Here is a 13,540-nt window from a genome sequence, read left to right as displayed (position 1 = left end):
CCCAAAATATGTTACCTTACAAGAGCAACTTTGCTCCACAAAATTACCTAGGCGGCCACTCTCTAAACTTTATAAAATTCCAGCCTTTCAAAGGCACCTTTCAACTTTCATCTGAGGAGGAAGAGAGACTTTACACTACACAATTACACTCTAGGAGACAATTCTCCCAAATTTACATGTTCCAGGCATCTTAAAGGCACAATCTACATTTTACCAAAATCAACAGTATTTACTGTCTTAATCGCTCAACAATCATCTTTATCTAGACACAAAATTAGAAGGAGATGTTGACTTTAACAGGGGTAACAAATACCCATTCTACGTGGCCTTGTTAAAAAAAAAGTTGATGTTACTACCCCCCCCCCCAAAAAAAAGCAAAATGCTAGGAGGTGAACACTTGCACTCCTTTTAAATTCACCAGAATGTCATTAAAACTCTATGTGGGCTCAAGGCCCGAAGTTACAGAGGCTCAGCCCACACTACGGAGGTGACTAGGTGGAGAAAATATTTAAGTTACAGAAATTACGAGATAGATGTAAATGTTACAAAACCGTAGTCACCTCGACACCAAGCTGACGGGAAATACAAGAGGGTACCACTCTTTATTCCGTATTTATACTAAAGTCCTCAGACTTAATTGAAATTTACATTTGAGCTTAAACTTACATTGAGGAAATAAAAGTTACATTACTAAAGTTCGGAACCTCCCCCTTGGACTATCTTTCTGAGACTATTAAATGTTTAATGGTGCCAGTAGGGGCAAAAGATCTACATGGGTCGACGCCCCGAAAAAATAGCATTAAAAATACATGTTTATACTGAGTCTGTTATTACCTTGAGCTGGTGGACCTTCCGGAGATGGACGATGCAGCCTTTCCCCCTGCTCCCGTTACAAACACACTCTGGACTGGAGCGATCGCAAAGACAACATGGCTCACCAGCCCTCGGCTTTTATAGCGGAGAGGAAATTTCCAGAAAACTCTGGGCCATGGCCCGCACACACCCACTATTCTTATGGGTTAATTTAATACATATCAGAAAATTTTTATTGGTAGAAAAATAAATGTACACAATTTCCAATTGGTCTACGTGTTAAGTTGGCGGGAAGAGATAGAAGTGTTGATAACTTTTGAACACCAAAAATAAACTATAACGAATTAAGATTAGGAAACCCTAACATACACAATTACTTTGAAAATTAATAGTTCTTCTTCACCCGAGAGGGCGCAACATACCTTGATAGTAGCGATACCTGTAGAGAAATATTCAAACTATTTCCAAAATGAGTTTCAGATTTCCTGATGTAGATGGCCTTCTACAAGGCGCTAGTTTTAAATGCACGGGGTGCTGGGCAAGTTTTGGAGCTGAATATTATTAGCTGTATTTTTGTTGACATACAGCTTAAATTAGCTTAGTGTGTTCATAAAAGTATGATACCGTAACAGTGATCGGTATTGAATAGCAGGATTTTGAATATGAAAGCTTCCCTTGAGTTACAACGGTCCCACCAGCCTCTGGCATCTACAATGTCGGGGGCACATATTATATGTCAAGCATTTGCGAAGAAACTTTAGAAGAATACAAAATAAAGATCTAATTGGAATTCATGTCAAACAAGCTATAATTTTCCAATTTTCATTTGTCAGTTTTGAGTCACCAGGTATAACCTACTATATGTATCTAATTTACCCGTAACGTTCTCGTAGCATAGTGACCAAGGCGCTCGCTTCGTGTTGGGAGGTTTGTTACGCTGATATTTTAATTTTCATAATTAGCTCTTGTTTTGATCCGCATGCATCTTTTCATACGTTCTTTTCTTGATAATATATTACATTTAAATGTTTTTCTTTTGCTAGTGGCTTTACGGCACTTCTTTCACACCAAAGACACGCAAACATTGTCTTCTCCGAGAAATTGCTCTGAACTGTCCGTTTTAATTTATTACTGTTCCCTTTTTTAGTTCAGTTATGGTCCTGTCTCCTTCTTCCAGAGAATGCTTGAGTTCCTCAATTCACACTTGTATTGAAACTTATTGTTTCCTTCAGTTGCTCTACAACTGTCTTCGACACTTGATCCTGGATGAGGTTGGCAAGTGTGTTTGAGAGTTTCGTTATTGCTCAACACTTCATGCACTGCTTGCTTCACAAGGGCTTTCATTGGTGCCGGTTTGAAATCAATTAATCATCTGCATTTAGGGCTGACGCCCAGGTGGCAGATTATCTATCAAGTGCTTACCTGGCTTTTTCTTTAAAGAGAAGGACTTATAAATTTATAGAACATTTTTGTTGATAATGTATTGCAATCCCCTACTCCTCATCCTATAAATTAATATTTGTCCCAATTTGTCCTCTTGAATTCCAACTTTACCTTCATATTGTGATCTTAACTACTTTTTAAAGTTCCACTCCCGCTTATTCGTCTACTTATGTCATTCCAAGCCAACTCTCCACTGACAGCTCGAAACATTCCACATAGTATTGCATCTCGTCTCCTTACTCCCAAGTCTTCCCACCCCAAAGTTCGTAACATTCTTGTAGCACTACTCCTTTGTCGGAAATCACCAAGAACAAAGCATGCTGTTTTCCTTTGAATTTTTTCCTCTTCTCGTGTCAAGTAGTCCTGGTGAGGGTCCCGTACACTGGAGCCATACTCTAACTGTGGTCTTACCAGAGACTTACACGCTCTCTCATTTAAATCCTTACTACAATCCCTAAATACTCTCATAACCATGTGAAGAGATCTGTAACCTTTCCTAACAACCTCGTTAATATGATATCCCCAATGGAGATCATTCCTTATATTAACTCCAAGGCACTTAACAGTTTTCCCCATAAAGTACTATCACCCCCATTTACACATAATTAAAACCGAGAGGACTTGTCCTCTTGGTGAAACTTACAAATTGATTTTTATCCATTTTCATTCATACCATTATCTGTTGTCCATCTCACTACATTGATTAAGCCCCCATGCAGTCGTTCACAATCCTGCAACTCATTTACAACTCTACGGCCCGGTTTCATCAACACATGTTAAATATATACTAACAAGTAGTTAGTTAATACGGAGTTAGAAATTTAACATCTTGTTAGGTTTCTTGCGTTTCATCAAACTTTTCTTGTGAAATGTTAACTAATCGACTGTTAACTCTCCCAATATTGCGAACTGGTGCGAATCAAGAAGGCAGTCGTACGAACATGCTGTTTTACAACGCGCTCCGATGCGCTTTTGTTTGAGCACAGCTGTAAAATATGGCGCGTGAAGTGAAACGGAATCGTAGTTCTAATTTTTCCTCCTTCGAAAAAGAGTTGTTAATTGAATTAGTTAGTAAATATATATAAGTTATTGAGTGCAAGCGCACAGATGGCTTGACGATAAAATAAAAGGACGAGGCGCCGGAAAAGTCCTCGAGGGTTTCGATGGGGTAAACAGATACTTTTTTTAGTGGGTATCCGCTGTCACCTAACAAAATCACTTCTTTAATTGTCCCACTTCAAACTGTGCTCCGATATGGGAGTTATTAAATATTGTATTGTCGTGTGCAGAACCAGACCACCTAGCAAGTATATCCCTGATTTGGAGGTTAGGCTCACTAATCACCTGAACATTAACATTACGATATATTAATATTACGATATATTTCGGCCCAATTGCCTCCAGGTGATTGGATTCTTACATGTGTGCAATATATTGCACGTAGAACAAACACCAGGAAAACGGCTTATTTCATAGAAGTTGCGGATAATTTGCTGACGCTCTTATACTGAAGGGAATGTTATATACCTCCTTCTCATGGATGCTATTGCTGCAGACACTCGACAAACAACTCTATTAACAGTGGCTTTAGAAATTCCAGCTTTGTCCCGGCCATTATGCGAAAATAACCAGTAGCAAAAACTCGTAATATTATCAGTACCTGCAACATTGGAGAAAGAGGTAAGTTTCTCTTCGTAGGATATTCTAACCTCACTTGAATTTCGTCAACAACCTTAGCAACGACTGTTTTCGATAACCTGTATCTATGAAGAAATTTCGGATCCGTCAAATTTTCAAAGTCATTACGTCGCTGAACTCTTCTTCGATCAGGATTGTTTTGTAAAAGATCTAAATAGAGCAATTCCGCCTCGAAAGCGAAATTCACAGCAGCCATTTTGGAACAGGTTGCTAAATGCTAATGTTAGCCATTTAACATTGGAAATGGCTGACGTTAACTTTAATACGCAGTTTAACATTTGTTAATGTTAACATTTGTTGATGAAACGCAAATTTTCTTAAATCGTATGTTAAAATGATTTAACACCTTGTTAAGTACTAACATGTGTTGATGAAACCGGGCCTACATTGTATAACTTTATCCGCAAGAAGCGTTATCTGTGATTCCAGTTTCTTACTCACATCATTTATATAGATAAGAAAACATAAAGGTCCAATAACACTGCCCTGCGGGGCCCCATCTTCATCATTACAGGATCAGATAACATGGGCGTCCACAGGATAGTTTGTAGGGGCGAGGGGGGCTAGACCTGAGCGTATGTAGTATTTTTAATATTTTGGAAGATGAATAGTGACTTGCGTTCCACGGTAGAATACCACATACTGTATCCCCTACCACTTCTACGTAATACCGACTTTAAAATCATTTTCTTGAAAGAAAAACACCTGACTATATTCGATTTTTTCCTTTCCCTGAGAGCTAGTGGGGGGCCGCATCCCCACCTTGCCCCCGGGCATGGGCGCCCATGTCAGATAACACTTCACCTACTCCAATTCTCTGAGTTCTATGTTCTAGAAATTTATCCTTCCATTCAATCACTCTTTTGTCAGGCCCAAAAGCTCTCATTTCGACAGTAATCTCCCATGAACTACCCTATCAAAAGCTCTTTCTCCCAGAGTACACTGAAGTTCCTCGATCACACACGTATTGAAACTTATTGTTCGTTTCTGGTCAATCTAAACAAAAAAAATAAGTACAACTTATGAATGCATAGCAAATATGCATTAAGTAATCCTTATTAAATAAACTTTATCAAATTGTAACCAAACTACACTATGCCTACCTTGCCTACACAACCTTGCGGGGTACGGTTGCTTTGGTAGATATTTAGGTTTAGATTGCACTAAGTACTTCACGAACGCTCTTACGGGTGCAACTATACAGGTTACAATAATGTGTCACACTTACGACTGGTAATGTACTGAAATTCACCTCCTAATTTCGCATAAACCACGAGCCTTGGTGGTGTAGTGGTTAGTGTGATTAGCTGCCACCCCCGGAGGACCGGATTCGATTCCCGGCTCTGCCACGAAATTTGAAAAGTGGTACGAGGGCTGGAACGGGGTCCACTCAGTCTCGGGAGGTCAACTGAGTAGAGGTGGGTTCGATTCCCACCTCAGCCATCCTGGAAGTGGTTTCCCGTTGTTTCCCACTTCTTCTCCAGGCAAACGCCGGGATGGTACCTAACTTAAGGCCACGGCCGCTTCCTTCCCTCTTCCTTGTATATCTCTTCCAATCTTCTCATCCCCCCGCAAGGCCCCGTTAAGCGTAGCAGGTGAGGCTGCCTGGGCGAGGTACTGGTCATCCTCCCCAGCTGTATCCCCCCGACCAAGAGTCTGAAGCTCCAGGACACTGCCCTTGAGACGGCAGAGGTGGGATCCCTCGCTGAGTCCGAGGGAAAAACCAACCCTGGAGGGTAAGCGGATTAAGAAGAGGAGAATAGAATCGAATCAAATCGAATAGAATAATAACAGAATACTCTCATCTCCTAGCTCCGGATCACATAAAACTGGGGAGATTATAGCAATCCATTCTTTTTTGGATCATGCATTTGAGTTTCCTTGTTACAGAGACTGAATATTTATTCAAACGTAATATTCCACAAATAATCAACTCCCCCCACGTTTTGTCCTAGATGTTATACAGTGTTACACATTGTAGGACAAAGTTGGGTACTACCATTTATTAGTTACGTTATTGCTTATTTTATTTTATTTTGTCGCACTTATTTAAAATCGAGAAATATGTTGCTGGCCTTCCCGGTGCAATCTACTAATTATTTAATAACGTTACCATTGTATGAATTATTTCTCTTCCTATTTCAGCTTTATATTCACTACCCAGATATTTAACTCTAAGCGAGTCAGTCTTCCTACATACTCTCAATAAGTGTGTCCTTTCCATTTTCTCCACAGAATAACTATGTGGTGTAGTGTTTAGTGTGATTAGCTGCCACCTCCGCAGGCTCCGGTTCGATTCCCGGCTCTGCCACGAAATTTGAAAAGTGGTACGACGGTTGGAACGGGATCTACTCACCCTCGGGAGGTCAATTGAGTAGAGGGGTTTTTAATTCCCTCCTCAGCCATTCTCCAAGTGGTTTTCCGTGGTTTCCTACTTCTCCTGTAGGCAAATATTGGGATAGTACCTAACTTAAGGCCACGGCCACTTCCTTCCCTCTTCCTTGTCTATCCCGTCCATTCTTCCCATTCCCCCACAAGGCCCCTGTTCAGCATAGCCAGTGAGGTCGCCTGGGCGAGGTACTGTTCCTCATTACGGGTTGTATCCCCCAACCAAAAGACTCACGCTCCAGGACATTGCCCTTGAGGTGGTAGATGTGGGATCCCTCGCTGAGTGAGAGGGAAAAGCCAACCCTGGAGGGTAATCGGATTAAGAAAGAAGAAAGAAAACAAACTACCATTTTCGCAATGTTTCTCTCTTTGACCTTTATTCTTATCAGCCACTACACTATACCTCTTCGTAAGCAATAATCCGTATTTAACATTGGTCTTTTTTTCTTGCGAGGAAACGTTTTCCTTATATACTCGATGCTCACAACGTCCGAATATTCTGTTGCTGTACCTTTAAGATGGTCCGGCTCCATGGGTAAATGGTTAGCGTGCTGGCCTTTGTTCTCAGGTGGCTGGGGTTCGATTCCCGGCAGGGTCGGAAATTTTAACCAAAATTGGTTAATTTCGCTGGCACGCGGGCTGAGTGTATGTGTCGTCTTCATCATCATTTCATCCTCATCATGACGCGCAGGTCGCCTACGGGAGTCCAATCAAAAGACCTGCAGCCGGCGAGCAGAACATGGCCTCGGACATTCCCGGCACAAAAAGCCATACGTCATTTCATTTTACCTTTAAGACAGGTTGGACTGTTGTATGATCACTTGCCATAGTGATTATTCCTTTTATGTCCCACTAACTACTTTTTGACGGTTTTTGGAGACTCCGAAATTTTTTCCCGCAGGAGTTTTTTACGTGCCAAGAAATCTATCGACACGAGGCTGACGTATTTTAGCACCTTCAGAAACCACCGGACTGAGCCAGGACTGAACCTGCCAAATTCGCGTCAGAAGGCCACTCAACCCGACAACGATAGTTTACCTCTGACGTCCAGATTTATAACAAAGATAGCCACTATATTTATGAAACAGGAATATGAGTAATCTTAAATCGTGGCGGCCTAGGGGGCTGATAATATTTTTAGTATAGGGCAAGAGAAGCAATAATGTAACAAAGTCATCCTAACTAGCATGAAGACCCATGAAGTGCATGTGTGTGTGTGTGTGCGTGCACTCGGTAAGAAGTTCGTTTCACAATTGGTTCTGTTTACGAAAACTACTTTAACTCTAAAGTATTAAAAATGAATTGAAGAAATGTTACCTGACAGGAACTCGTACAGGTGTTGAGATGGATGCCCGCTCCCACATTAATCTGCGCAGTTGTTCTCCAGTCATGCCTCGCTTCCGTAGCTCATTTATGGTCACTTTACCTACACGCTGAGAAAAAGAATGACATGTCATTAATATCAATCAATGGTAAGTATCTTCAAGAATGAATGTTAGAAACATAGTGTTTATGTACTATCTACGATCTCTATGCATGGTTCTGTACATTATGTACCATTTATGCTCAAGCTAAATATTTAACACTTATTCCCATAACCAATTTAAAAGGGCACCGTTCTTACTATTGAAATATTAGGACAAGAAGAATGTCTTCTCTTACAACGCTGATAGCCATAATCATGTCGAAAGGTAGGTACTTCATCTGGTTCATTTATTTACCAAAGTAAGTGTAATGAAGTGGCAGTAGGGATTGGTATTTTAGGGAACATTTGAGAACTGCATTGGTACTATGTCAAAGACAAAATTTCTTATGATTTTAAGTGGCACCTGAATTTCAGTTTGCCAATTTGCAATCCTAAAGAGACAAAACTTGTTTGTACCTCAGAGAAATTTCGTGAATATAAAAGCATATAAAAATGTAACTATTTGTTACGTTTGATCCCAGATATGCCCACTGTCCTACTATAAGGTCGCCAAACATGAACTCATTAAACCCCTCTCTAGCTTATTCTGTGTAAATTAGCCCAGCATTCGTGATCATGTGAGCATCAAGAGGGCTGTGGTAAGAGATCTGTAAAGCTGAAGTTGGCTGCCCTGGCAACATTTGGAGGGAACAAGCTATTGTTGCTGAACTTCTTTTTCAAGATGGCATTTTGTCCGTCTTGTCATCCTCAGAAGTAAGTATTCCTTAATTTATCATATACTTTACGTGTTTTTATGATAAATTGTATACTTAAAGTATGTGGCTTCCGTTTAGTAGTAGAATTGGAGAGGAGAAGTTTCAAATCAAGCCATGGGGAGGGCGTAAATTATGGTGTCCTTCTAAAAGGACAGTGGGAACGTGCACCTACATTGTTATATGCACACTGTTGAGTTTCAGTAGTAGTACGGCAATGAAATAATATCCACTTCTGACCAGATTCTCTATTATAGAAGTTATTAATAATATTCTTTAACATTTACCGAGTAAAGCTACTAGGATAAAGAAGTGATTGTTTCCTTATTATTGTTGTATAGATCTAATACTTGATGAGCTATTAGCTGTATTAGAAGAGGATGAAGAGGGCGATATTTCTTCAGAGGCTCAGACTGCAGTAATGCCACCCACTACTGCATTGTGTGATCATACCGACGAAAACACGGCAGAGGAAGTTGACGTCGCTCCCAGCAACCACCCTCCATCACAACTGATTGCGTTGTTAAAAACTCAAGAACTCCAGGTGAGACCTTTTATGATTTCTTTGATAAGGAGGAAGTAGAACTTTTAGTAACCCACAGCAGTAGATACGCAGCCCGGAGAAAACTTTTAGCGGATATCATCCATGAAGAAATGAAATGTTTCATAGGAATTTTGCTACTTAGTGGATATTCACAGGTGTCCAGGAGGAGAATGTATTGGGATCTTGGCAAGGACACATTCAACGAAGCTGCAGCTACAGCTTTGTCAAGAAACAGATTCGAGTTCATTACTTCCAACTTGCATTGTTGTGACAATGATGAATTGGATCCAAATGATCGTTTCTCAAGGATTCGACCACTTTATGATCTTTTGAATAAAAGACGTCATCATCACTAACTGAACAGTGTTGATGAGGCCATGATCCCATATCATGGGCGACATGGCTGTAAGCAGTTCATACGCGGCAAGCCTATTAGGTACGGTTACAAACTATGGGTTGGTGCTACATACTCTGGCTACGTTGTGTGGATGGATCCATACCAGGGATCAAAAACTGTGATCCTTAAGGCATATGAAGCAGTAGGTATGGGCCCTTCAGTTGTTCTCCAATACAACGACATCCTGATGGACATGGGCCCCTTTCCCTACCATATATATTTTGATAACCTATTCAAAAATATGCCTCTTATTGACGAGCTTGGAAATCGGAATCTAAAAAGAACAGGCACAATCCGAGATGACAGAATCTCGAAATGTCCTCTAAAGTCAAAACAAATTAATAAAAGAAAAGCGCGGTTTCTTTGAATCCAAGGTGACCTCAGATAATAAAATTGTTGTAACAAAGTGGAAGATAACAATGTGGGGTCTGTGGCTTCAAACGGTGCTTCTGTTTTCCTTCCTCACAACGCTTTAAGGTTTTCGCGTGCACAGAGAAAAGTTGTCACCATTCAGCAGTCTAACCTAATACACATATATAACGGTGGGATGGGTGGTGGGACAGAAGTGACCAAAATGTGAGTCCGTATCTCGTATCAGTTCGTGGCGAGAAATGGTATTATCCCTTGATAGCCCATGCAGTTGATGTTGCCGAACAAAACGCGTGGCTGCTACATCGGTACAAAGGTGGTAAGTTGGACCCCTGAATTTTTGCAGGAGAATTGTAATGGGTATCTTGGAAAGCAACAGCAGACCGAGTTCAAGTTCACGAAAGAGGCCATCCAGCCTGAATAACGCCGATTCCAGATATGGTAGAACTGACCATATGATTGTCGCACGGGTGAAACAGACCAGATGCCACAAGAAAGTATCTACATAGTGTGCGAAGTGCAGTGCTGCTCTGCATGTCAACTGCTTTTCCATGTGTCATACCAAAGTGTAGACGACTAAAATTTGCAAACTCAGTGGCAAATATTTTTCGCTCATCATAATGTTCCTTTGAAAACATCACGTACGTAGGCCTACACCATACTGTATTTTTGTAATGTAAACAGCAAATCCATTATACAACTGAAAATTTACAAATGGGTAACTAATGTATTATTAATTGGTAAACACTCTATATTACGTAACTATAATTTTATTCATCCTTTTTGTTTTTTCAGGGCACTAGGAATGTATCTATGGGTATTCAATAAAACAGCGTAAAATGTAACAAGTGTCAGAAACAGTAATACCAAAATTTATCATCCTTTAAAATCCTATGTCTATGTTCCCACTTTCCTTTTAAAATGACACCCTCCAGCGGCAAACCTGTGAAGAAAACTTTACAGATTTTTCACTACAATGTGGTATATGGTATATTTTCAACACTTATTTTACATAAAAGATAAAAGTAAGAAGAAATTCATGGGCACATCTGGGCCAAAGCTTTCTGAGATAAATGTCGCAGTAAGTACAGTACTTCAGCAATAGTTGCGTTCATGGTACAGTAAGCTCGTGTCCTCGTATTCCTCGTGGTGCTCAAATAGAGGTGAAACACGTGCATATTTTTAACCACATACCAGCCCTGCATCCAATTAAAAGTCTTAGGCGGTACCAGTAATCGAACCCAAACCTTCGAGAACGGCAGTTAGTAACATTTACAGTTACACTACGGAGGTAGACGTGTTCATGGTGAAAGCGTCATGAATCCACTTTCAGTTTCAACATGAGAATGGATCTATAATGTATTATTATATACATACATACATATCTTTATTACCCACCCTAGAATACACCATCGGCTTTACAGGTAATAAAGACAGACAAAGCGAAACCCAAAAACAAAAAGAACAAACAAACAAACACTAGGCACTACATATCTCCTAAAACTACTTAGCAAAATTATTTACCTCTAAATCTACTCAGTGTCCTCCCACACGCACGCGGATAGCCGGCAAACGTGCAGGAAGCACCGCACTACAAATTACCCTATTTCCCTATTCCCCTATTCCTACCAACCACCTAGAAAAAAAATATATATAGTAGACCGGTCTCTGCGTCAGCCCGGTATGGAATACATGCCCACCAACCCGTTGATCGCAGGGACCAGCCTCGCCACGTGAGAACTGATCTTATTTCTCACCTACACCTGCTGACAATGTATTCCTTACCTACCATGTGTGCCAAGCCAGCTTGGCGGAAACCAGATCCATCACATGGCTTGTCACACACTTCCGCTATATACGTCACACCTCTGTTCATTGTCAGCTCACTACCTTCCCTCTTCTTTTTCTTTTCTTGCCGTGCAGACATGCTAAAGCCTAGCTTCTTTGGGTTGGGTCAAGCCCCAACCCGTCCCTCTTCCCTTGATACGCCACCTTCTCCTCTCTCGCACTATTCCCGCCCAGTACATCTCACCTTCTTGAACTTAAGACTTAAACATCAACAATTTTTTTTTCACTTACACACAAACAGACAGTTTCCATTCCAAGTCCATCAGTTCACTCAGTCTTCACAATCTACAACACCACACTTGCCTCAAACCGTTGGACTTAATTTTTATACTTCCAACATTTCCTCAACTACAGTCCCCCTTAATCTATCTAAATTACTATTACACATTAAACTTAATACATAAACATCAAGAATCCCTCAATTTTACACCCTTCATGAAGGCATCTACACCATTTTTTTAAATTTTTTTTTTACCTACTTTCATAATTTCCATACTGCCAACATTTTCTCCTTAACTACATTCCCACTTAATCTATCTCAATTCTATCACATATACCTTCTTTATACTTCTTCCTCACAAACAATCCCTTTTTTTTCACTCCTCATTTACACACCAACAGACAGTACTCCATTCCAAGTCCATTAGTTCACTCAGTCAACTCGCCTTTTTTTTTTTTTACTAAGCTTTACACTACCCTCAAACCTACTCAACCTCCCCTTTTCTCAACGCTTACCTAATTTTCTCAGGCTTTCCCTTTGCCCCAGGCGGATCACCTTTCCACAGGGCAAGGTGTTCTCCCCCTTTCCCCTAACACTAAAGCCCCCTCTTCTGATATCATGATTACCATGATACTCTTCCCGCATTTGCTCAGGGCGGATATCCATTCCTCTGAGCAGAATGCCTTCCCCCTTTCTCCCTCAGCACAAACCACATTATCTGTACAACCCCTGTTACTTCCTCAATTTCTTTATAAATATAGCTCTGGCCACATTTAAGAATTTCGTTATATTCGTTCCTTTCTCCCACTCTCTACATAACCAAGATGTTATCTTATAGCTTTCCCCTACCATATGCAGCTCCTTCTTACTTAGTAGTTTGATCTTTATCTCCGCCAAAGTTCGGCATTGATTAAAAATATGCAGGTCCTCCCACTTCTCTCCACATAACACACATCTATCCCTATTCTCACTACCTACCCATCCCCTATTCCTCGGAACACCCAATAACCACCAATACAAACCTCTCTTATCCCTTCTACCCTCAAACTCCGTTTTCGGGTTTATTACTTCCACCAATTTATTTAAAACTGATAAAGAGACTCTCTCTCTACATTCCCCTATTAAGCTCTGTCTTTCAATATCTAGTAGTCTTCCCTTTATCCTTTCCCATACCCATTTATTCCTACCATCCCCCCAGACCTCTCCATATACCCCCAATCCAATCTTTTGTAACCATTTTTTGCACTTATTCACCCAGTAACCTTCATTCGTCATACCTTTCTGAAAATTAAACGTTTCTTGTACTAACGCCCCACCCTTCCCTTCCTCCAATCTAATCCAGTACTTGAACACCCTCTTAGATATTTCAACCTCTATCGATTCTTTACAGACTAATCTGGCCCCGGCATTGGCTGTACAATTCGGTAGGTCCATCATGATCTTGCTAAATTTCGCCACCACCTGGTTTAGTTCACTCCTGTCTTCCTCCATTCCCCATACTTCAACCCCAAATAGCATTTTGCCCATTACCAGTGATTTAAACACCGTTTTCTGAATTTTGTATTTAACGTCTGGAAATTTCTTTTCTAATGCCCCTACTACCGCAAGCGCTCCTCTTCCTTTAAGTTTTGCCTTCTTACAC

At 40.6% G+C, this 13,540-nt stretch overlaps 1 protein-coding gene across 1 annotated transcript in view; it reads right to left on the bottom strand.

The window, feature by feature from the left end:
- iav (transient receptor potential cation channel subfamily V iav) overlaps positions 1 to 13,540 on the bottom strand; it is a 262,128-nt gene that overhangs the window by 96,672 nt on the left and 151,916 nt on the right. Inside the window, exon 12 of the mRNA XM_068226013.1 lies at positions 7,660 to 7,775. Coding sequence (XP_068082114.1) covers positions 7,660 to 7,775 — 116 coding nt within the window. The remainder of the gene's footprint in view (positions 1 to 7,659; positions 7,776 to 13,540) is intronic.

This window comes from Anabrus simplex, chromosome 2 (assembly GCF_040414725.1).
Source record: "Anabrus simplex isolate iqAnaSimp1 chromosome 2, ASM4041472v1, whole genome shotgun sequence".
Lineage (NCBI taxonomy): Eukaryota > Metazoa > Arthropoda > Insecta > Orthoptera > Tettigoniidae > Anabrus > Anabrus simplex.
The sequence above is the reverse complement of the archived record's forward strand: the minus strand, read 5'-3'. Positions and strand labels throughout refer to the sequence as shown.